At 44.2% G+C, this 26,262-nt stretch overlaps 1 protein-coding gene across 7 annotated transcripts in view; it reads left to right on the forward strand.

Annotated features, from left to right (window-relative positions):
* The window catches only part of LOC112243585 (nuclear factor I/C), a 127,335-nt gene that overhangs the window by 78,560 nt on the left and 22,513 nt on the right, over positions 1 to 26,262 (forward strand). For 6 of the 7 annotated variants that reach the window (XM_042310820.1, XM_042310771.1, XM_042310684.1 and 3 more), the window contains exons 3-5: positions 13,455 to 13,526; positions 13,860 to 13,934; positions 19,264 to 19,387. In XM_042310820.1, coding sequence (XP_042166754.1) covers positions 13,455 to 13,526; positions 13,860 to 13,934; positions 19,264 to 19,387 — 271 coding nt within the window. The remainder of the gene's footprint in view (positions 1 to 13,454; positions 13,527 to 13,859; positions 13,935 to 19,263; positions 19,388 to 26,262) is intronic. The other variant, XM_042310894.1, reaches the window with a different exon arrangement.

Genomic DNA, 26,262 nt, shown 5'->3' on the forward strand with positions numbered 1-26,262 from the left:
CCCTCATTTTGATTAGAACCATAATGGTCTATTGCATGTTTTTTTTTTACCCCATACAGATGGAAGGAGCCTCAGTCTTGATTGATGTGTTGTTTTATCATTTCCATGCAAAAGGAATGACAACCATCTGTTATTTCATTCCATTTCTACAGTCTTAATCAGAGTAGGGTTTCAGCAACAACAACCCACTGTATTATCTTGGTGACTCTAACTAGGTTAGGGTAGTTAACTGTAGGGTGTAGATTGGTGATAATGACAATGTTCATGGCAGTGATGCTTCCCCTAATTCCACTAAATCTGATATGGTCAACAGGCCCAACGTCTCCTCAGTGTAATCAGGCAGCGCAGAGTCCCAGGACAGGCTTCTGGCACTGCAGATAATCAACCCTCCCTCCCTCTAAACTGGGGAGCTGTGAGGTGAAAGTAAAGTTGTATGGTACAGCGTCCCGGCAGAATAAATAATGGGGGTATGCCGTAACCGTAAAACATGAGCCTGTCACAATAATTAAAACAAAATGTCAAGAAAACGGTGGTCTGTTACACTAGTATTTATCATTACTGCATGTCAGAGGCATGAAAAACAGGTGGTATAACTCCAAAATGTGATGTGGTTTGACGAGAACACACATTTTGCCGAGGCAGAGAAGTGTGGGCGACACAGAGACGCGTGCGGACAGTAATGGACACTTCCATTCTGTCCTAATGACAATCGCCACATGTCATTACACTTGTTGGTGTTTTGTTTCCGTTCACCACTGTTTAGAAGATATTGTGAGTGGATGAACGTGCCCGGGTAACGTCGTAAAGGAGCCCTTTGATGGGATCCTTTTATAAATCAGATGGAAACATCATGACTGGTTGATGTCAAAATTAAAGGTCATACATTTTAAAAGTTAAATGACACATCTTTACGACTAGGCCCACAGAGATCCTATTGAATCAATAGGGATTCTATATGTAATACTATGATTAGGCCCATGAAATTGTTTAGTAAGGAGGTCCTGGCCCGGGAAGAAATCTACTTTCACCCCTGGATGTGACACACACCACCACGTAGCCTACGTCAGGGGTGGGAACACTACGTCAGGGGTGGGAACACTACGTCAGGGGTGGGAACACTACGTCAGGGGTGGGAACACTACGTCAGGGGTGGGAACACTACGTCAGGGGTTGGAACACTAAGTCAGGGGTGGGAACACTACGTCAGGGATGGGCACACTACGTCAGGGGTGGGAACACTACGTCAAGGGTGGGAACACTACTTCAGGGGTGGGAACACTACGTCAGGGGTTGGAACACTACGTCAGGGGTGGGAACACTACGTCAGGAGTTGGAACACTACGTCAGGGGTGGGAACACTACGTCAGGGGTGGGAACACTACGTCAGGGGTGGGAACACTACGTCAGGGGTGGGAACACTACGTCAGGGGTGGGAACACTACGTCAGGGGTTGGAACACTACGTCAGGGGTGGGAACACTACGTCAGGGGTGGGAACACTACGTCAGAGGTGGGAACACTACGTCAGGGGTGGGAACACTACGTCAGGGGTGGGAACACTACGTCAGGGGTTGGAACACTACGTCAGGGGTTGGAACACTATGTCAGGGGTTGGAACACTACGTCAGGGGGAAAGGTAGCTAGATATCTGTCATCGTGTAACTCATGTCTTGGGGTGGTATATAAGAATCGCGAAGCCACGGCTTTAAGAGTGTGTCATGCAGATACAGTATTTCTATGAAATATACTCGGTCACCCCAATCCCCCACCACTTTATTGAATTGATTCAATCCAGACTTATGTGCTTTTTGCTGAATTATTTAGCTATAATGTGCTCAGTAGGTCTACCTCTCAAAGTCTATATCCACCATACCCAAGATATGAGTCAGTCCCAGTTCCAGACCCCAGCCCTCTCATATCCCCTTTTCACAAGACAATTTTCCCTCCAGAGGGATTCATTTTGCCTTGTAGTTGAGGTTAAGCCTTTAGGCACCAGTGCCAAGCCACAGTCCATCAACTGGAGCTGCCATCCATCCATACAACACATCATATCACCCAGGCAGGCACCAGGCAGACACCCAGCTATCTGTGGGAGGAGGGTTGCCTCAGATGACCTACTGTGTTGATCCTCTGCTCTCTCTCTCGACACTTGTGGCACGCGCTGCAAGTTTGATAGGAGTGCTGAGATTAGTGGTGTGAACAGAGAGAATGTTAAGTGAAGCTTCACTTCCAAGGCAGTACTTTCAGCAAATGTTCCAGTTTGAAGAAGTATCTTCAACAGCATATTAGACTGAGCAGAATCTGTATCTATACTAAACATGAGACCTACAGAAATCTCTCTGTCTCTGTGTCTCTCCTCTTTGTTCCCAGACTGCACTTTGACAGCTCACAGATTGGTGCTCGTCAAAAGAACACAAACAATCTTACAAAAACCACTCTGGTCGTTTAACAACCTCCCTTTTTCTTTCTGGTCGCTGCTGGCTCACCCCTAACATGTGGCGTAAAGATTCCAGAGTGTCAGACCACCTATGTCTGGCTCTCATCAGCCTCCATGACTTCATTGGCTCACTTCAATGCTGCACCAATAGGATGGATGACAGCATCTGCATCTGCCAATTAAATGTCCTGTAGTGACTGATTACCAGGGGTGAAAAACTGCACCTTCTCATTGAAGCCATGGAAGTTCAAATCTGACAGGCTTGTTAGCAGGAAACAGGATCCCCATTAAAATGAATGGGAAAATAGCAGTTTTCGTGGTCATTCTTCATGTGAATAGAAATATGTTTAGAAGACAATCATGGAACCAATAATTGCTTTTAATCGACCAGATGTATGTCCTTGAACTGATTATTTTTCTAATTGTACACAGAAGACGTTATAAGGATAATTTAGTTGCTAATGGCAGCCTACAGTATCCCAATCGGCCTTTTAACTTGAGTTACTCAATGAAAGGGGGCAGCACTGAGCTAGCCTGCAACTTCACTTCCTGGAGTAACCAGGAAGTGAATGGTGTCATATGATCAATGGCTTTGTCCATTCATATATACAGTCATTGCTGATTACACTAGTGCTTTAATTTAATGTATTACAGTAGATGCAGTTTAGCCTAAGATCCATTGCTGGTTTGCAGAAACACTCATCAGACTCATCCTGTGTGTATGTGACAGCTGTACATTTCTACACTCACCGTACTATAGTAGTGGTTGTGGCTGGGTCATCTAAGCCAAAGTATGCTGTATCAGTAGTGAATTCTGCATCAGAGCCCCATGAAACTACTGACCTCCACACTGCCCCCTGTGCTTACAGATGGACACACACCCAGGCCAGGGCTACTTGGGAAAGTTTTTTAAAATGGTAATGATATATTATACTAGTATAACTAACTGGCTTGGTGAACAGTATGTGAGAAGTGATTATTGACCACACAGAATAACAAGGCATTGGCCCTCTGTGTAAAAAATTAGCTGGGCAAACAGAGAGCAGTGAAGTGAGACATTAACATCCTTGGGGGGTCTGTCCATGAAGTTGTTCCTAGAGCGTACCATTGTGGTCTGATATATGTTATTGTTTGCCATCAATTCAGCTGTCTGGCTCACGTTATTGTCATTCCAGTAATGTCCACTTAAAACTAGAGACAGAGGGTGTAGAGAAAGGGGTCAGCGAGCTAGCCGGTGGCTTCTCACCACAGTGAAATGATGCTATAGATATACTCTATTGTTGCCAAGCCAGAAAAGCCTATTTGAAATGGAATCTGCTGTGAATGGAAGACAGAGGGAGTGTGAAGGACAGCCTGCCTGCATGGTGGTAATTCCTTTCTATTTAGAGTCCTGGTGGTGGGAAGACTCCTGGTGCTGTCTCCAACACAAACAGGCACTACAAATACACTACAAATGTACATTTTCTGCTGTGCATGAATATTCTCAGCAACAAAAGAGTGATCAAATTAATGTTATCAGGTGACAAATTAATGTTATCTGTATGTTATCAGGTGACACATTAATGTTATCTGTATGTTATCAGGTGACAAATTAATGTTATCTGTATGTTATCAGGTGACAAATTAATGTTATCTGTATGTTATCAGGTGACAAATTAATGTTATCTGTATGTTATCAGGTGACAAATTAATGTTATCTGTATGTTATCAGGTGACAAATTAATGTTATCTGTATGTTATCAGGTGACAAATTAATGTTATCTGTATGTTATCAGGTGACAAATTAATGTTATCTGTATGTTATCAGGTGACAAATTCATGTTATCTGTATGTTATCAGGTGACAAATTAATGTTATCTGTATGTTATCAGGTGACAAATTAATATTATCTGTATGTTATCAGGTGACAAATTAATGTTTTCTGTATGTTATCAGGTGACAAATTAATGTTATCTGTATGTTATCAGGTGACAAATTCATGTTATCTGTATGTTATCAGGTGACAAATTAATGTTATCTGTATGTTATCAGGTGACAAATTAATGTTATCTGTATGTTATCAGGTGACAAATTCATGTTATCTGTATGTTATCAGGTGACAAATTAATGTTATCTGTATGTTATCAGGTGACAAATTCATGTTATCTGTATGTTATCAGGTGACAAATTAATGTTATCTGTATGTTATCAGGTGACAAATTAATGTTATCTGTATGTTATCAGGTGACAAATTAATGTTATCTGTATGTTATCAGGTGACAAATTCATGTTATCTGTATGTTATCAGGTGACAAATTAATGTTATCTGTATGTTATCAGGTGACAAATTAATATTATCTGTATGTTATCAGGTGACCAACTCAGATTGGTGAAATAAAGGGTTAAATACATGAACTGTGGGAAAAAAGCTTGTCTGAAAGCCCCCATCATGCTGTTCTCCTACTTTAGCCGCATACCAGAGACTCTCATAGGATGGAAAGAAAATGATGTAAGACATTCAGGTTGTGGTTCATTGTAAAGATGTGCGTGTGTTTTATCATTCATTATTTCATGTGCGAGGTTGTGTGCACACCGCTCCACGTGTCCACGCAAATGACATGTTGCGCTCAAATTGCAGGGAGAAATCTTTATAGCCGATCCAAAAGGGATGGTGGGTGGTTTAAAACCTTACATATAAATATATATTTTAATATGTCTATGAAATCCTTCCAAAAATAACTTGAAAAGAACACAGCGTTCGCATCTGGTTTTTTATATTGTGGTTTGTGGAAAAGCAAGAAAAATAAAGTTTTATAATTCTTTACGCACAACACAAGCGAGGCCTTCTCTGGAGCTATTAATGCCCAGGACGAGTCACTATAGTTGTTTAATAGCTTTCCCTGTTGGAATAAAAATCCCCTGACCTCCCGTGGCACGACTCACGCTGACAGCACTAATTGTAGTCGGGAGAGTCCATGGCTTCTTTCACTCTAGAAGTTCAATGATCACTTTCTGCCTCTTACAAAATATCTCTTCCAGTGTTTCTCGTTTGACTTCCAGAGAGGGGTCGTTCATTTGACTGCAAAGTCAGCGTTTGTGTTCCTTACTGTCTTTGGTCATACTGTGTGCTGCACCATGAGCAGTGTGTGTGTGTTTTGTTTTACCCTGCATGAGCAGTGTGTGCGTGTGTGCGTGCATACCCACATGCAGACACTGTGTCCTCTGTATCTGAGTGAATATCCTTCCCCCAGCTGGGAGCTATTCCTCTCCTGATTGAGAAAAAGGCCTGATGTGTTATTACTGTCATGCCGCCCCCACTCCTTAAAGACCCACTACCACAGGAAGCTGCACTCTACTGCAAGGAAAGGTCAGCTGGTCCAATTATCAGAGCCCACCATTTTCACACCAATGCCTGACTTCCTGATATCCACTGTAACCAAGTCCTTTCCTGGAATCTCAGTCTGCCAGCAGCGGGGCTGGAAGTTTGGCTTTTTGCAGCTGCGTAGTGTGCTTCTTTACCGTTGACATATTTTTCAGCTGCCTGACTTTGCCCATTCATTTTAGTTGTCTTTTTTGGTATCGTGACACTATTTGACGACAACCTGACCTCTACCCTACTTGACTTTGTAGCTGTCATCACATTCTCTCTCCCTTCATCCTTCTCTGTGCTTGCGTCTCACGTTTTCTTCTCCAGATCCCTGTATGTTCTTCTGTCTGTTTTACGGTGGGCTGGTGCTGTTTATCAGGTTGAGAGCTGTGCGGTGTGTTTGACAGAGGTGACTTAGGGCTCTCCTCTGCTCAGTTCTCCTCAGCGTAGCCTCTCTCTCTCTCAGACTCCATATAGAACACTTCAGTGCTCCAGCACATAAAAGGATGGCTGCGTCAAATTAAAGTCAGTACTGCAGCGCCTGATTCTCTCATGCTCAGCATTTTTTCTGAATGAATTAAAAGGAGAATGCTCTCCAAGCTGACTGAGGGTTCTATAATTCTGCAAAGACATTCACTTGTGTAATCAGAGCGAGTGACCCTCACTGTGTATGTTTCAGCAACAACCCAGCTTTAGGCTAAAACTGTAGGAAAATCTACCTTGAAATATAGAGTACAAGCAGGATTAAAGCAGCCATCTACCAGCCAAGCCAGTGCAGTCAGCAGTTGCTGTGTTTGCAAGAGAGGTTAGCTATTTTGAATATAAATTAGCCTCTGCACCTTATTCTGAATAAATTCGGATTCGTTTAACAACACCATGGTTAGACCATTTGGCCAATAAACGTTTTCCGTAGAATTGGTTTCTATGTGGATTCTGGTCCAGCAGGCCAGTCCTCTTCTATTTGGTGTCTCCCATTCTAAATGTTAACCAGGGAGTTTGTGGGTGGGGAGGGCTGCTGGGGCTGCCCATGCAGATTCAGACTGTCTGCATGGGCTGAAATGGAGGGGGGAAGAAGAGAGGGAGAAGAAGTGCAAGCAAGAGGGGGAAAGAAATGGAACAGATAGGGAAAGAAATGGAACAGATAGGGAAAGAAATGGAACAGATAGGGAAAGAAATGGAACAGATAGGGAAAGAAATGGAACAGATAGGGAAAGAAATGGAACAGATAGGGAAAGAAATGGAACAGATAGGGAAAGAAATGGAACAGATAGGGAAATAAATGGAACAGACAGGGAAAGAAATGGAACGGATAGGGAAAGAAATGGAACAGACAGGGAAAGAAATGGAACAGATAGGGAAAGAAATGGAACAGACAGGGAAAGAAATGGAACAGATAGGGAAAGAAATGGAACAGATAGGGAAAGAAATGGAACAGACAGGGAAAGAGATGGAACAGACAGGGAAAGAAATGGAACAGACAGGGAAAGAAATGGAACAGACAGGGAAAGAAATGGAACAGACAGGGAAAGAAATGGAACAGATAGGGAAAGCAATGGAACAGACAGGGAAAGAAATGGAACAGACAGGGAAAGAAATGGAACAGACAGGGAAAGAAATGGAACAGACAGGGAAAGAAATGGAACAGACAGGGAAAGAAATGGAACAGACAGGGAAAGAAATGGAACAGACAGGGAAAGAAATGGAACAGACAGGGAAAGAAATGGAACAGACAGGGAAAGAAATGGAACAGACAGGGAAAGAAATGGAACAGACAGGGAAAGAAATGGAACAGACAGGGAAAGAAATGGAACAGACAGGGAAAGAAATGGAACAGACAGGGAAAGAAATGGAACAGACAGGGAAAGAAATGGAACAGACAGGGAAAGAAATGGAACAGACAGGGAAAGAAATGGAACAGACAGGGAAAGAAATGGAACAGACAGGGAAAGAGATGGAACAGACAGGGAAAGAAATGGAACAGACAGGGAAAGAAATGGAACAGACAGGGAAAGAAATGGAACAGACAGGGAAAGAAATGGAACAGACAGGGAAAGAAATGGAACAGACAGGGAAAGAAATGGAACAGACAGGGAAAGAAATGGAACAGACAGGGAAAGAAATGGAACAGACAGGGAAAGAAATGGAACAGACAGGGAAAGAAATGGAACAGACAGGGAAAGAAATGGAACAGATAGGGAAAGAAATGGAACAGATAGGGAAAGAAATGGAACAGACAGGGAAAGAAATGGAACAGACAGGGAAAGAAATGGAACAGACAGGGAAAGAAATGGAACAGACAGGGAAAGAAATGGAACAGACAGGGAAAGAAATGGAACAGACAGGGAAAGAAATGGAACAGACAGGAAAAGAAATGGAACAGATAGGGAAAGAAATGGAACAGACAGGGAAAGAAATGGAACAGATAGGGAAAGAAATGGAACAGACAGGGAAAGAAATGGAACAGACAGGGAAAGAAATGGAACAGACAGGGAAAGAAATGGAACAGATAGGGAAAGAAATGGAACAGACAGGGAAAGAAATGGAACAGACAGGGAAAGAAATGGAACAGATAGGGAAAGAAATGGAACAGACAGGGAAAGAAATGGAACAGATAGGGAAAGAAATGGAACAGACAGGGAAAGAAATGGAACAGACAGGGAAAGAAATGGAACAGACAGGGAAAGAAATGGAACAGACAGGGAAAGAAATGGAACAGACAGGGAAAGAAATGGAACAGACAGGGAAAGAAATGGAACAGACAGGGAAAGAAATGGAACAGACAGGGAAAGAAATGGAACAGACAGGGAAAGAAATGGAACAGACAGGGAAAGAAATGGAACAGACAGGGAAAGAAATGGAACAGACAGGGAAAGAAATGGAACAGACAGGGAAAGAAATGGAACAGACAGGGAAAGAAATGGAACAGACAGGGAAAGAAATGGAACAGACAGGGAAAGAAATGGAACAGACAGGGAAAGAAATGGAACAGACAGGGAAAGAAATGGAACAGACAGGGAAAGAAATGGAACAGACAGGGAAAGAAATGGAACAGACAGGGAAAGAAATGGAACAGATAGGGAAAGAAATGGAACAGACAGGGAAAGAAATGGAACAGACAGGGAAAGAAATGGAACAGATAGGGAAAGAAATGGAACAGATAGGGAAAGAAATGGAACAGACAGGGAAAGAAATGGAACAGACAGGGAAAGAAATGGAACAGACAGGGAAAGAAATGGAACAGACAGGGAAAGAAATGGAACAGATAGGGAAAGAAATGGAACAGACAGGGAAAGAAATGGAACAGACAGGGAAAGAAATGGAACAGACAGGGAAAGAAATGGAACAGACAGGGAAAGAAATGGAACAGACAGGGAAAGAAATGGAACAGATAGGGAAAGAAATGGAACAGACAGGGAAAGAAATGGAACAGACAGGGAAAGAAATGGAACAGACAGGGAAAGAAATGGAACAGACAGGGAAAGAAATGGAACAGACAGGGAAAGAAATGGAACAGACAGGGAAAGAAATGGAACAGATAGGGAAAGAAATGGAACAGATAGGGAAAGAAATGGAACAGACAGGGAAAGAAATGGAACAGACAGGGAAAGAAATGGAACAGACAGGGAAAGAGATCAAAGTTTTTGTTTGCTGTAATATCTCTGCGTTGGCTTTGTTCTTGTCGTTCCAAAAAACTTGGTTTGAAATTTGAATTGAAGATGTGAAATTGATTGGGGTGAGGGAGAGACGGAGAGAGATGGAGAGGTAAAATGAAGGGAGAGGGGTGAGCTCGGTAGCTCTGTTGCTGGGGCAGAACTCCATTGATTGGTTTGTTCTCTGACCTCAGCTGCAGTGAACTGCACAGTCTTTCCACAGAGAAACACGGAGACAGACTGCTGAGAAAGATTACAAGAGGGAGCCCCTGGTGTTATATCATGGCACAAGCACTAGATATCATTTTATTTATCTGCATTTTCCCATATTACTCCAAACTAGTAAATCATACGATATGCTTGAACATACTACAACAATAAGTAAACTGTAGATATTCATGTTTTGGGGAATGTGTACGGTACTGTGGTTGAGAATTGAATATGAGGGATATAAGTTCTATCCTATACTGAAGGGGGTGCCTTCCCACAGTGGTCTCACAGTACATCAGTAGAGCCTAGATGAGCTTTGCTGCAGCACGCTCAATTGTGCTAAAAAGAACATTACTGTGATTAGCTTGTTACACACTAGAGAGGCTATCAGTTACACATTGGATTTGAATTGACTGTTCTATTCCATTAGAGATTTTAAAGTAGACAATCGGTTTGATCGATACAAGGTAGCCATCTCTATACCAGAAGCTTGATTATCGTAATGAGTTAGTGTGTTATCGCTACATATTAAAGCCTCATAGTGGGTGGATCATGTTCATGAAGTTATTTTTCCTAATTGCTCCAGTAAGGCATGTCTGTGATTCATATGAAATGCATATGATTCATATGAAGTGATAAGGGAACAGACAGGTCATAATTATTTCCGTGTTTTGACCTATGTTGTTCCACTGTCACATCATCATAGCTTCGGTTCTCGTTCCTGCTGGAGAAACAGCTCCTCTCACCTAGTGACTGATGGGTAGTGGGTTTGGGAGAAGCCAGAGATTGTCTCTCCAAATCTCTCCAGGCACCATGGGAAATGTGAATAGATAGCCTTGCCTCAAAATCCCTAGCTTAGCTTCTTCTGGCCAATTCAGCCGGCAGTGTTGGCTTTAGCCAGCCAGCCACTGTATTTACAATAATGTCATGAGATCAAAATGAAACCAAATACTGGGTGCATTGTAGAAATTCAAATTCACCAGCCTTGTGGTTTTCCTGTTATGGGAAAATATATACTGTACAAAGGGTTGTGTTACAAGAATCTCTCAGTTACGAGTATACTTGCAGCTTGGACCACATCTCTGGTAGTTACTTCAGACAAGCATGTGTCCCCTGGTTGGGCTGATGAGGGAAGCTTCCCTGTGCTTGTAATGCTGTCTGTTCGGTGTTGTAATTTAACTGTGACACACTGAGTGCAGAGTAACTCAGCTAAAATGAGTTTCTGGTTAAGTCACTTGCATAGCAAAAATGTATTTCTCTCTCAAAACCCTCTCTCTGTGCATCTCTCTCCCCCTCTCTATTTCTCTCTTTCTTCCTCTCATTCTCTCTTTCTCTCTGTCTGCCAACAACAATTAAGTGGCACTGCTCTGTCTCTGTCTCTTTTCGTCTTTCATCTGAAGGGGTGATTTGGCACAGGAGCATGCTGGCACTCTTCAACAGGGTTAGTTGTACTTTGTGTGTTCTTTCTCTGGGCGAGAGAGAGAAAGAGAGGGGGAGGGAGAGAGTGAGTGAGTGAAAGAGAGATGGGAGAAAGAGCAATCTAAAATGGCTGCCAACACTAAAGTCCTCTGCACATGAAATGTCTGCCAAAATGTATGTTTAGTTTAGCGAACCCTGGCCAGAGAAATAACTTACTTGGAAAGAAAATAGCAACAACAAGTGCCACAACATATATATATATATATATATATATATATATATATATATATATATATATATATATATATATATATTAATAATAAATATGTAACGATGAGGTCGGGAATATGAGGGCGAGGATAGAGAGAGAAAGAGAGGAGAGATATAGTTAAATTCTGAAAGTGCGTATTAACACATTGTCAAAGTGTTTATCTTGATCTTTTTTTTAAATAACAAGTTTAGGGACAAGTAGATCAATTTTGCCCTCATTGAACCCTGTTCAAGCTCACGAGGGAACAGCTGCAATGTCCATTTATTATCCTATCTGACATTTATGAATTTCTCACATTTGAATGGTATCTCAGAGGTGTTGGTGATTTGTTCATTAACTCTTACAATCCTGGAAAGATAAAACCATCAAAACAATATGACTTGAAAACAAACACCCTTACAAACCCATATATCTTTTCAAAAATATGATAAAGAAAATGCATTAACTATGTATTTGTTTTCCCCAGCAACGTCTTTGGGGCATTACGTGTCTTTGTGTGTGTGTGTGCCAGTCTCTCTCACCTTCTCTTGCTATAGTTCCCTCTTCATTTTGCTCTTTGTGCCAGGGATTGTGTCTGAGGGTGGCCTGCCTAGAATCCGCTGCAGCTTTTGGCAAGAGTGTTTTGAGTATTAAAGATAGCAGAGGAGAGAAACAATTGGAGAAGTTTCATTGGCAGGGTATGTCTGACTTGGCCAGTCAAATCAAGATGGCTGTTTTTGTTTATGTTTCTTTTTTGCAGTTTTTTTCGTTGTCTTTCTACTACAGTAGATTAGCCACAGAACAAACCACAGCCCAGAGGTTGACCATACTCCTCAATCAGTTTGAATGCTGCCTGACAATTCTTTAGCACATCGCCCCATGATAGTGATTATAAGCTTGAGCACCATCGAAGTGGCTGTGGAAGAACGTATAAGGGGGATAAGGTAGAAATAATGCCATTCACTACAGAGCTTCATGGAGAAGACAGTCATTGCTACCTGTGTGGTGGTGCCGTCTGCTGTGGTTGTCACACATCGCAGTAGGGTGTCTGGCTCACTCGTCCAGTGTAGAGGAAAGTCCAGAGGAAGTTGGGTGCTCGTTCTACTGATGGGGGAGTCAGTGTGAAGATTACGTCGAGGCGCTCTCTCCACAGACTCTAAACTCCAACTTGTGGAATGTGTGTGGCTTTGATCGGCTAGTGGAATCATGCCCATCTGATAGAGGAGGGCCCTATTTATTTACTTTTACATTTCTACCGCTGTTCCCTTTGACTCTTTGTGGTAAATCTAGTATGCTGTGATTTCGCACTAAGAATCCCCATTCTGGTTTGTACTGCACTCTATTTATTTAGCTTGTATTATCTGCGTTTGCCAGGTTAAGCAGATATAAAAGTAGATTGTATTGGATTGTGTGGCCTTGCCATTGTTGTGTTGCTTTATTGAGTGTACATTTTGGCAGAACAAAAAGATTAGCCTGCCGAGTGGCGCTGCAGTCTAAGGCACAGCATCTCAGTGCTTGAGGCGCCACTACAGACACCCTGGTTCGATTCCAGGCTGTATCACAACCGGCCGTGATTGGGAGTCCCATAGGGCAGTGCATAATTGTTGAGGCTGCAGGTAGCCTAGTGATTAGAGTGTTGGACTAGTAACCGAAAGGTTGGAAGATCAAATCCCTGAGCTGACAATGTACAAATCTGTTGTTCTGCAGTTAACCCGCTGTCCCTAGGCTGTCTTTGTAAATAAGAATTTGTTCTTAACTGACTTGCCTAGTTAAATAAATAAAAACATTGAGAATCTATTTAGACTTGCCAAACAAGGCAGTTTTATAATGAGCGATTTGGATCATGTTTCACATTTTTGTGGCAGGCCAATTTATTTTTCTGAAACCACACTGGTTATAATAGCTTTAGCACTATCTATAAACTTTTACATCAATATAGTGCTTATTTGATATTTGTCCCATTATTCCTCACTAAATGTGTTCATTTTTGTAGACTGTTTCTAACTACTTAATCACCCTCAAATGAGCCTTTTACATGGTAGAAACTGAAACCAATTATGTTGGGTTTAGACTTATATATCCCCCCCACCCCCTGTTTCTCTCTTTCTCCCCCCTCTCTCTTCCTTTCCTTCCCTCTCTTCAGAGTCAGAGCAGAGCAGTAGCCCACGCACAGGTATTGGGTCAGATCAGGAGGATAGCCGAGCTGCCACCATGGGTAAGGGGCCCCATCGACTCGCACACACATCCAAATACCAACACACAATGACATATTCATACACATTTACACACTGCCAGAGAGTGACATAAGCACTGAGCTCGTTATTCATCTAGCACACGCAATACCTTTCACTGTAATATTTGGAATCCAATACATTCCAAGTTGCTGTTAGGCTCAAACATTATGGGCATGTGCTTTACTGGCTTGCTGATACTCTGCCATGTGTTGTGTCTTTGTCTTGTGATGTCTCTTAAAAGTGAGAAGTTACTGTAATGTTTGTTGTATTATATCACAGAACTCTCCATGGTGACTCATCTCTGTGTTTTCCAGATGCTCCTGAGTTTCAGGAAAGCTTTGTGACATCAGGAGTTTTTAATGTAGCAGAGCTGGTGCAAGTGTCCAGAAGTAAGAATTTACACCTTTTATTTAGCTGCGTGTGTTTTTTAAATATATTTGTGGTTGAATGGATGGACAGAGTGTGTTGGTGCAATATCATCTTTTTTGTTACCGTTCATTCTTAAAACGTCATGTGTGGCTCCTTTCCTTATAACTCCCATAACTTACACAGCAACATGCTTAGGAGCTGGACATGTGTCACATAAACTATGGTGATTCAAGTTCTGACAGCCCTCTTCCGTGAAAAATGAGCTAGCTCACAAACTCTGGCCCTCAGGCAGCGGGTGGAAACTCCCAGCCTCTCTGGCAGCAGTCACTCTGCTCCCCTCAGTAGCTCAGCTCCTAGTCTCTACATTGCTGCCTGTTCTACTACTGCTGTTCAACCGTAACCCCATCAGATGGATACACAGAGGTAGGAAACACATGGATAGTATAACAGCCGAGGTGACACAGATGGTAGGGAACACGTGGATAGTATAACAGCCGAGGTGACACAGATGGTAGGGAACACGTGGATAGTATAACAGCCGAGGTGACACAGATGGTAGGGAACACGTGGATAGTATAACAGCCGAGGTGACACAGATGGTAGGGAACACGTGGATAGTATAACAGCCGAGGTGACACAGATGGTAGGGAACACGTGGATAGTATAACAGCCGAGGTGACACAGATGGTAGGGAACACGTGGATAGTATAACAGCCGAGGTGACACAGATGGTAGGGAACATCCAGGTCCAGGATTGCGGGAGATACTAACGTAATCCACTTACAGCATTAATCACAGTCAACATGCAGAGTAAACCCCTCCTTACTGTCTACACCCCATCAGACACTCAATATGATTTCTGACCGGGAATCAGATCATAGGGCTTTAGGATGACATTATTTAGGACTTCCTCATCACTCATGTTGTTTTATCTGTCTCATGGTGGATTGTGGATTGTGCAGATGTTTTATCCATTTAATATGTTCTACTCACAATGCCAAGGCTGCGTGTTCTGTGCTGTGTGCTTTGAGCTTTGTGATTGGCTGGGGATGCTGTGCTCACCAGGCCTGGCGTTAGTGAATTAGGGCCACATTAACACAGCCCCCACATGGCCAGCCTCTAATCACTTTGTTTGAATAACCATCGTCTCCCAGCCACACAGACCCCACTAGTCACCACCTGAGACCCCTATTCACTTACCCTCCAATCTGAGTCATCATTTACATACGTTATTTCATTATGTTTAGAATTGGAGTTTAATCAGATTTGAAAGGCAGCGCAAGTGAAGGGAGCTGAAGGGAGAGAAGCTCACCCATCTGTCATATGTAATTGATCACGCTTTCGGTTTCCACAGTGATAATGCCTTTCTCCGAAGGGTCTTCATCTTTCATTCAAAATAAATGCTCTTCAGTATGAACGACAAGCTCTGATGAGCGTACATTCACTCACACACCGATTTGAAATACTTTATTTGAATCCACTACAAAAAAAAGGATCAAAACATTTCAAAGGTCCCTGTATTCATGGCACTCAAAATGTACAGGAAGCCAATCCTTCTCCAAACAGCTTGGCTGCCCACGACAACCGAAACAGAGTAGTACAAAGCCAATTGCTTTGCCCTAGTTTTTGTCAGGCCCACCATCTGGAGACCACGCACTGCAGGCCTGTGTACGTGGCCAAGTATCAGCACCGCCTTCTTGTACCTCCACCCGAGGCTGTCCAAGAGTGCCGCGAGAGGCGGATACTTCCGCAGCTTCTTGGCAAAGGCCTGCTCCATGTAGCCGTAAAATGAGCAGACCACTTCCAAAATGAGCACCTCTTCCTTACCTCCCCCCACAACAACAATATCTGGCGTATTTGGCACACAGGAAAACACATGAACATCAAACCAGCTTCCCTTTACACTAGAATGTTTCTGCATGTGTGCTGTTGGTGAGACGTCTCACCTCGCTGGCGATCAGGTCAATAAGGCAGTCATGTCTAGCAATGTACAAATCCTTGTATGAACAGAAGCCATTCACAACATGGGCATTAGATTTGACTTATGTAGAATAAAAAATGGGTACCAGAGTGCTAGATTATATTGTGTTGGTATATGTAACTTGCAGCCTTGCCTTAACAGTAAAGGTGAGAATGTTCTCGCCAATGGCAGCATTCTGGTACATGGAATGGGAGACAGAGTGGTCAGCACAGTCCAGAGCAGTGAGTTCCCCTGCAGCCTCAGGCCAGTCCAGTGTGGTCAGTAGCGGCATCCGTCTGATACCAAGGATTGTTGTCCTATGTCACTATTGTCAGTGATTTATGTTCAATGGTGAAGACAGGCATGGTGGGTAGAGGGCCGGATCTCCATTGACAGACCACCTCTGTCTTCGTGGTGTTGATAGACAGTCCCATCCTGCTACAGACCCTCACAGCCATTACAAGGACGGACTAAACGTCTTCCAGAGTGTGGATCACAAGAGCACAGTCATCAGCCGAAGCCTTGGTGGTTGCTTGGAGCCTCCTGATGTTGAATAGGTTTCCATCCATCCTGAAGTCCACTGCATCCCCGCTGCTGTCCTCAAGCTCCTTGTGAAGGAGCTGGGTGACACATAGGAGGAAGATGTTAAAGAGGACAGGTGCCAGCACACAGCCCTGTCTCACACTGATGCTTACTCCAAAGGGCACTGACTCCTGCCCTCTTATGCCATCATGCCATCATAGAACTGGAAAAGGATGTTGACACATTTGTCTGGACAGCCAAATTTAAGTAGAATGCCCCATAGTAGTTCCCTGCTCACAGTGTCGAAGGCCTTGGAGAGGTCGACAAAGGTCATGAAAAGGTCCTGATGTTGTTCACGGTACTTCTCCTAGAGTTGCTGTGCTGTGAATATCATGTCGACCGTCTCCTGTTCTTTTTGAAGCCGCACTGTGACTCTGGCAGCAGTTCCTCTGTGATGTTTTTCACCAGCCTGTGTAGCATCACCTTGGCCAGGACCTTGCTAGCAAAAGCCAGAAGGGATATCCCCCGGCTGCTGCCGCAGATGGACTTGTCAGCCTTGTTTTTACCTCAGTCTACTTTTTGATCTTGAGGGAACAGAAAGCTGATAACACCTTACACACACACACACACACACACACACACACACACACACACACACACACACACACACACACACACACACACACACACACACAGCTGATGTAGAATGCTGTAGCTATAATTATCTAACCTAAATGAGTGAGTTATTATGATGCATAGGGAACACATTTCACATTACACCTGTCAAACTGGCTCTCTGTTTTGACATTACACCTGTCAAACTGGCTCTCTGTTTTGACATTACACCTGTCAAACTGGCTCTCTGTTTTGACATTACACCTGTCAAACTGACTCTCTGTTTTGACATTACACCTGTCAAACTGGCTCTCTGTTTTGACATTACACCTGTCAAACTGGCTCTCTGTTTTGACATTACACCTGTCAAACTGGCTCTCTGTTTTGACATTACACCTGTCAAACTGGCTCTCTGTTTTGACATTACACCTGTCAAACTGGCTCTCTGTTTTGACATTACACCTGTCAAACTGGCTCTCTGTGTCACGATCTGACCTTAGTTATCTTTGTTTTCTTTATTATTTTGGTTAGGTCAGGGTGTGATACGGGTGGTTGGTTTAGTTTTTGTATTGTCTAGGTGTTTTTGTCCTGTCTAGGGTTTTTGTAATTCTATGGGGTTTTAGTATGTCTAGGTATATGTAGGTCTATGGTGGCCTGAATTGGTTCCCAATCAGAGGCAGCTGTTTATCGTTGTCTCTGATTGGGGATCCTATTTAGGTTGCCATTTTCCATTTTGGTTTTGTGGGTTATTATTCTGTTTAGTTGCCTGTTCGCACTAGTCATATTGCTTCACGGTTTGTTCAGTGTTGCATTAGTTTGATAAATGAGAATGTACACTTATCACGCTGCGCCTTGGTCTCCTCCTTATGACGACCGTGACACTCTGTTTTCACATTACACCTGTCAAACTGGCTCTCTGTTTTCCATGTGGCATTTTGACTGACTAATTGGAATAAATGTAGAAGTTAAAGACTTCAAATAACCACCTGCCAGCTGGCCTCCCCTGGGGAAAAGACTGCTAGTTCAGATTCACCCCCCGACTCCCCAAATCCTCAGCTGCCCATGGCGCTATGCTATAAGAACTATCACCTGCACCTCTGTTTATGTGACACATTCACATTTGGTTTTCATGTCAAAACTCCACAACACTTGTATCATGTATTTACCCTAATATTGATGCTCGCGTTTTGCCCCCAAGAGGCGTTGATTTAGATTTTAGACTACATAATTAGCTTATTTAACTAATCGGTTACTTTTAAGTGCACTCCACTATTTACCCAGGCCTCATGTGGGATGCATATCCTAGGAGACATTAGCCGCCTTTTAGAAAGGATGAATTCTCCACTGACCTACTTTACCAGTGTAATTAAACAGAGCAGAATGTGTTGTAATTACTGAGCTTGTTTACATCACCACAGCTATCCAGCTCAACTATAGAAATAGAATCCCTCACATGAATGGGGATTCCTGTTCTAATAATTCAATTTCTATGCTTTCAACCACCCCTGCCTGTGTTCAGTTCCCTCCCTGGTTACTCTTCTTTGGCCAGAGGTTCCTGTAAGATGCATGTGAGGGAATTACTACACTGGAGATCCATGAATCCTCCTTTTGTGTTGTGTTCTCCAGCGTCTCAGTACAGTGTGTAGTCAGAGAGAGATTGATCGCCGGGGGATCTGTAGTGACGCCATCCCACTGTTAATAAGCATACCTGCCCTAACAAATGGGCCATTGTTCTCCGAGCTCACTGTGTCGCCCCACTGCTCGGTACAATACAGTACATACAAGTGTAGTATAGTGCAACAACATCTCTGTCCACTCCAGCCAGACCACAGCACAGCAGCAGGCAGCCATTAATGCACATGGATATATAAAGTACCATAGTGGAAACCTGAGAGGGGAAATGGGGTAAAGGCTGATAGATGGCTACACAGCCCCAGACCCATCATTCCACATTCTCCTGCTCTTGTCCTGAGCGTTGAAGTATGGTAGCAGACTGCAGCTGGGATTGTCCACTCTTTGGAGCTGTTACAGAGAAAGGCACACAGATACAACACAATATCTTTGCTCACACAGCGACACAATTCTTCAGCGGTGATGTATGAGTGAGCTTGAGGATGGTGCTACATGTCCTCTAAGCTGATGTTTGAGTATGATTCCATGGATAATTGCATGTTTAATTGACAGTAATGTACAGTGTGTGACATGTTCCTCCCCTGACTGACCTGTCCCCTCTGTGTGTTTGTTGCATGCAGCTCCGGTGGTGACCGGGGCAGGCCCTAACTTCTCCCTGGGGGAGCTGCAGGGGCACCTGGCCTACGACCTCAACCCCTCAGGGGTGGGCATGAGGAGAACCCTGCCTAGTACCTCCTCCAGCGGGTCAGTACCAGCCCCAAAACACACACATGCACACAATCTAGACTGGAAATGAACAGACTGCATACACTACAAAGGCATAAACTCGCGGCACCGTACACTTCTTGAATTAATGTTGATATTACTCTACCCTGTGAATACACTCACATTCAGATTGTTCAAATACATTCCAGGTTAACACGAGCCTTGCATAAATGAATGGCTGGATGTGACACCACTTGAGAGGAAGACTGTGTTTTTTTTCCATGGGTGCACAGAGAGCAGTGTCCTTTTGCTGAAAGCACAACACTTTAACTAAAAGAACAATGGCTGTTCCTCAGGTGACTGCAGACTGTGATTTATCTGGACGTGTACACCACTGCCAAAACACCAGCAGTGATTTATTGTGTAATTTGTCACTGTAAAAGGCAAGTAAAGCTGGGACAAAATGAGACTGTAAATGAGCTGGTTTACCTGAGGGTCCTGGAGCTACTCAGTTTTCTACCGGTCATCTTCAGGTTGCTGTTTTTGACCCACTTGTGTACTGTGTGTGTGTGTGTGTGTGTGTGTGTGTGTGTGTGTGTGTGTGTGTGTGTGTGTGTGTGTGTGTGTGTGTGTGTGTGTGTGTGTGTGTGTGTGTGCGTGCTATCGTGTCAAATCAGCCTCTAAAGTCCATTGTGCACGAAATGACGATGTCGAGTAATATTAAACATCATTGAGCCAGCAAACGTTTAATCAAGAGCGCAGAGGATGGTTCCTGCGGGCAGAGGATGCACCCGCGAGCGGACAGGCCAGTGGAGAGAGCAGAGGATGCACCCGCGAGCGGACAGGCCAGTGGAGAGAGCAGAGGATGCACCCGCGAGCGGACAGGCCAGTGGAGAGAGCAGAGGATGTGCCCGCGAGCGGACAGGCCAGTGGAGAGAGCAGAGGATGCACCCGCGAGCGGACAGGCCAGTGGAGAGAGCAGAGGATGTGCCCGCGAGCGGACAGGCCAGTGGAGAGAGCAGAGGATGTGCCCGCGAGCGGACAGGCCAGTGGAGAGAGCAGAGGATGTGCCCGCGTGCGGACAGGCCAGTGGAGAGAGCAGAGGATGCGCCTGCGAGCGGACAGGCCAGTGGAGAGAGCAGAGGATGTGCCTGCGAGCGGACAGGCCAGTGGAGAGAGGAGAGGATGTGCCTGCGAGCGGACAGGCCAGTGGAGAGCTTGCAAGTGTTACTTTGAGCGAGCAGAACATCATTGCCGCAGATCTAAAAGGAAAATGTCTGAATCAAAAAATATAGAACTGTAACAAAGAAACATGGTTCAAACGTGTACAAAATAAATGTGAAAGCATCAAATTGTCCTCTAACAATAGTCATCGGTCTTTGTCAAGTTCTCACTCTCAAATTGCTCAGGTCTTGGAACCTTTGGGTTTCAATTCAAATGTTTTTCTCGATTGGATTTCAGGGGGCAGAACCTGCTACATTAACAGAACAGAACTAGTGCCAAATAATAGAATGTAAACTGATTTCATTAACCAGCTAAACCCAGGTTAACATGTCATCAGGATACACACAGCATTCGAAGTAGGACTGAGGACAAAGCAACGGCATGCATTCACCAAACATTTAACTGAGGAAAACAAATTAGTTTTATAGTAATTGTCTGATTGCAAACTACCATTGTCTATCAAATTATTTCAATTTGGCATTGGAAGTTGTATTGAGTACAGGCAGTAATACAGGAGTCAAAATGTATAGGGAGTCTCAGATCAGTTATCAGCAATTCAGAGCCATCTGGGGAAAGAGCACAAGTAGAACAAAGATATATGTGCTGCAAACCGATAAAATGTATCATTCAAGGTCAGATTTCACCTAAAACAATGACACGAGCTCTGTCCCAATTAATCTCAGTTTAACTCCTCACTTCCTCTCTACTCAAATGTTTCTGAAAACCGATTGGAGGTCTGAGGCGAGGAACCTAGGGTCCTCTCCTCTGATGGTGTTTTAGAAGGAGGCACGTAAAAAGGATGCAAGAAATCGAGGAAAGATAAAATAGCACAGATCAGTGACATGTTTGCCTCAATATGGAATGTCAGACGTCACTATGTGGGAGCACGCCCCTATCCACATCGACGGGACCACAGTGGAAAGGTGAAGAGCTGCAAGTTCCTCGGCGTACTGACATTCTGAAATGGTCCACCCACACAGACAGTGTGGTGAAGAAGGCACAACAGTTCCTAATCCCAGGAGGCTGAAGAAATTTGGCTTGGCCCCTAAGACCCACACAAACTTTTATAGATGCAAAATTGGGCTGTATAACCGCCTGATACGGCAACTTCTCTGCCCAAAACCACTGGAGGGTGGTGCAGTCTGCCCAGTGCATCACCGGAGGCACATTGCCTGCCCTCCAGGACACCTACAGCCGCCCGATGTCACAGGAAGATCATCAAGGACATCAACCACCCGAGTCACGGCCTGTTCACCCCGCTATCATCCAGAAGGCGAGGTCAGTACTGGTGCATCAAAGCTGGGGCCGAGAGTCTGAAAAACAGCTTCAATCTCAAGGCCATCAGACTGTTAAATAGTCATCACTAGCCAGCTACCACCCAGTAACTCAATCCTACACCTTAGAGGCTGCTGCCCTATGTACATAGATATGGAATCACTGGTCACTTTAAATGGAACACTAGGGAAAGGAGGAAACCTAGTCAGGAGTACAACTGAATGCCCTCAACTGAAATGTGTCTTCCACATTTACGTCATCAAGCTCGTCATCAAGCTCGAGACCCTGACCCCGCCCTGTGCAACTGGGTACTGGACTTCCTGACGGACCACCCCCAGGTGTTGAGGGTAGGCAACAACATCTCCACCCCGCTGATCCTCAACACTGGGGCCCCACAAGGGTGTGTTCTGAGCCCTCTCCTGTACTCCCTGTTCACCCACGACTGCGTGGCCACGCACGCCTCCAACTCAATCATCAAGTTTGCGGACGACACAACAGTGGTAGGCTTGATTACCAACAACGACGAGACGGCCTACAGGGAGGAGGTGAGGGCCCTCGGAGTGTGGTGTCAGGAAAATAACCTCACACTCAACGTCAACAAAACTAAGGAGATGATTGTGGACTTCAGGAAACAGCAGAGGGAACACCCCCTATCCACATCGATGGAACAGTAGTGGAGAGGGTAGCAAGTTTTAAGTTCCTCGGCATACACATCACAGACAAACTGAATTGGTCCACTCACACAGACAGCATCGTGAAGAAGGCGCAGTAGCGCCTCTTCAACCTCAGGAGGCTGAAGAAATTCGGCTTGTCACCAAAAGCACTCACAAACTTCTCCAGATGCACAATCGAGAGCATCCTGGCGGGCTGTATCACCGCCTGGTACGGCAACTGCTCCGCCCACAACCGTAAGGCTCTCCAGAGGGTAGTGAGGTCTGCACAATGCATCACCGGGGGGCAAACTACCTGCCCTCCAGGACACCTACACCACCCGATGTTACAGGAAGGCCATAAAGATCATCAAGGACATCAACCACCCGAGCCAGTGCCTGTTCACCCCGCTATCATCCAGAAGGCGAGGTCAGTACAGGTGCATCAAAGCTGGGACCGAGAGACTGAAAAACAGCTTCTATCTAAAGGCCATCAGACTGTTAAACAGCCACCACTAACATTGAGTGGCTGCTGCCAACACACTGACACTGACACTGACTCAACTCCAGCCACTTTAATAATGGGAATTGATGGGAAATGATGTAAATATATCACTAGCCACTTTAAACAATGCTACCTTATATAATGTTACTTACCCTACATTATTCATCTCATATGCATACGTATATACTGTACTCTATATCATCGACTGCATCCTTATGTAATACATGTATCACTAGCCACTTTAACTATGCCACTTTGTTTACATACTCATCTCATATGTATATACTGTACTCGATACCATCTACTGTATCTTGCCTATGCTGCTCTGTACCATCACTCATTCATATATCCTTATGTACATATTCTTTATCCCCTTACACTGTGTATAAGACAGTAGTTTTGGAATTGTTAGTTAGATTACTTGTTGGTTATTACTGCATTGTCGGAACTAGAAGCACAAGCAAATAAACAAATACAAATAAAATTTGACAAATAAAATTTGATTTGATTTGATTTTTAAACCAACACCTCTGAACCAGAGAGGTGCGGGGGGCTGCCTTACTCAACATCCACGGCTCCCGGGGAACAGTGGGTTAACTGCCTTGCTCACGGGCAGTACAACAGATTTTTACCTTATCAGCTCAGGGATTCGATCCAGCAACCTTTTGGTTGCGCTAACCACTAGGCTACCTGCCGCCTAATCACTTTAATGTTTACATACTGTTTTACTCATCTCATATGTATATTCTGTATTCTACTGTATTTTAGTCAATGCCACTCCAACATTGCTCGTCCTAATAATTATATATTTTTTAATTCCATTCTTTTACTTTTAAATGTGTGTGTATTGTTGTGAATTGTTAGATACTACTGCACTTTTGGAGCTAGGAACACAAGCATTTCGCTACACACACAATAACATCCTCTAAATATGTGTATGTGACCAATACAATTTGATTTGATTTGAGCAGAGGCGTACAATCCAGGCCCTTCGTCAGAAGAAACAGATAGATGAGCATACAGGTATGTTTAAGGTGCCATACCTCTAGCTCCTTGGTGCAGCTGATAGGCTAGATGGAGTTGGAGAAGGTCTTGACCAAGCTCTGGCTGTTCTCCAGACAGCGGTAATGCTGGAACGTGTCCCAGGCACTGTTGGTGGCCACGTCCCCTCCCTCAGAACCAGTGAAGATCTCCAGGTTCTTACAGTGGGGCATCAGCACAATCTGTAGAGAAGACAGAAAGATACAGAGGATTGAAGTAGATTTAGTATAGAGTCGAAGGGCTGAATCCCAACTTAAAATCCTGTAGCTTGAATTTTTATTCAGGTGACATCAATGCTTGATTTACACAAACGTCTCAGTTGTGTCTAGGTGTTTAACAGTGTGTGTGTGTGTGGGAACTAACCGAGTCAATGCATGGGCACTGGACATCACTGAGTGCAGAGTAGAGGGGCAAGCTCAGAGGAACAGTGTAGTCCATCCCCGCCTAGAAACACTGGTCTGGAGAGCACCACATATCTGAGCAGACGAGAGAGAGAGGGGGAGGGAGATAACAAAACACTGCACTAAATCACACGCAAGAAAAGTGTATGCAAACAAAACACGGGCCTGTAATGCAAGGTGTATACAGACTCATAGTACTGTAGACTCATATACACAACACGTACTGTATATCCTACACTACACACTACACTTGCATATACAGACCCATTACTCTCACGCACATCAACCATACACAGAGAGCAAGACTAGGTGTGTGTTTACCAGGATCCAAGATGGAGGAAATGTTTGAGATGGGACGCATCACCTCCTCCCACTGGTCCAGTAACTATGCCAGCACAACGGGTACATAGACATTGGAGTTTGATGCCCCTGGTCAGGACTCCACTGTGGAAGATGGAGGGATACATATGTCCTGAGTTGTGGAGGGACACAAACTGTATGTCCTGAGTTGTGGAGGGATACATATGTCCTGAGTTGTGGAGGGACACAAACTGTATGTCCTGAGTTGTGGAGGGACACAAACTGTATGTCCTGAGTTGTGGAGGGATACAAACTGTATGTGCTGAGTTGTGGAGAGATACAAACTGTATGTCCTGAGTTGTGGAGGGACACAAACTGTATGTCCTGAGTTGTGGAGGGATACAAACTGTATGTGCTGAGTTGTGGAGAGATACAAACTGTATGTCCTGAGTTGTGGAGGGATACAAACTGTATGTCCTGAGTTGTGGAGGGATACAAACTGTATGTCCTGAGTTGTGGAGGGATACAAACTGTATGTCCTGAGTTGTGGAGGGATACAAACTGTATGTGCTGAGTTGTGGAGGGATACAAACTGTATGTCCTGAGTTGTGGAGGGATACAAACTGTATGTGCTGAGTTGTGGAGGGATACAAACTGTATGTCCTGAGTTGTGGAGGGATACAAACGGTATGTCCTGAGTTGTGGAGGGATACAAACTGTATGTCCTGAGTTGTGGAGGGATACAAACTGTATGTCCTGAGTTGTGGAGGGATACAAACGGTATGTCCTGAGTTGTGGAGGGATACAAACTGTATGTCCTGAGTTGTGGAGGGATACAAACTGTATGTCCTGAGTTGTGGAGGGATACAAACGGTATGTCCTGAGTTGTGGAGGAATACAAACTGTATGTGCTGAGTTGTGGAGGGATACAAACTGTATGTCCTGAGTTGTGGAGGGATACAAACTGTATGTGCTGAGTTGTGGAGGGATACACACTATATGTGCTGAGTTGTAGAGGGATACACACTATATGTGCTGAGTTGTAGAGGGATACAAACGGTATGTCCTGAGTTGTGGAGGGATACAAACTGTATGTCCTGAGTTGTGGAGGGATACAAACTGTATGTGCTGAGTTGTGGAGGGATACAAACTGTATGTCCTGAGTTGTGGAGGGATACAAACTGTATGTGCTGAGCTGTGGAGGGATACAAACTGTATGTGCTGAGTTGTGGAGGGATACATATGTGCCAGTTTGTGTAAGGCACAATGTGGTTTTAAAAGAGGCAACTATGGATAATAATTGAGCCAAATAAATGATAACATACTATGTGGGACTGAGGCGAGTTGTACCAGTCCACGCCACTCGTCAGTCAGTATGGCTCAGTATTAAACAGCCTGCTGTCATTCCATGCCCAACCCTCATCTGGAGAGCTTCATCCCTTACCTACACTGCTTGTACACATTCCGTATAGAGCCATCCTCTGTATAGAACCATTGTTCTAACCAAATAGACAGCAG

Source organism: Oncorhynchus tshawytscha, linkage group LG01, assembly GCF_018296145.1.
Source record: "Oncorhynchus tshawytscha isolate Ot180627B linkage group LG01, Otsh_v2.0, whole genome shotgun sequence".
Taxonomy (NCBI): Eukaryota; Metazoa; Chordata; class Actinopteri; order Salmoniformes; family Salmonidae; genus Oncorhynchus; species Oncorhynchus tshawytscha.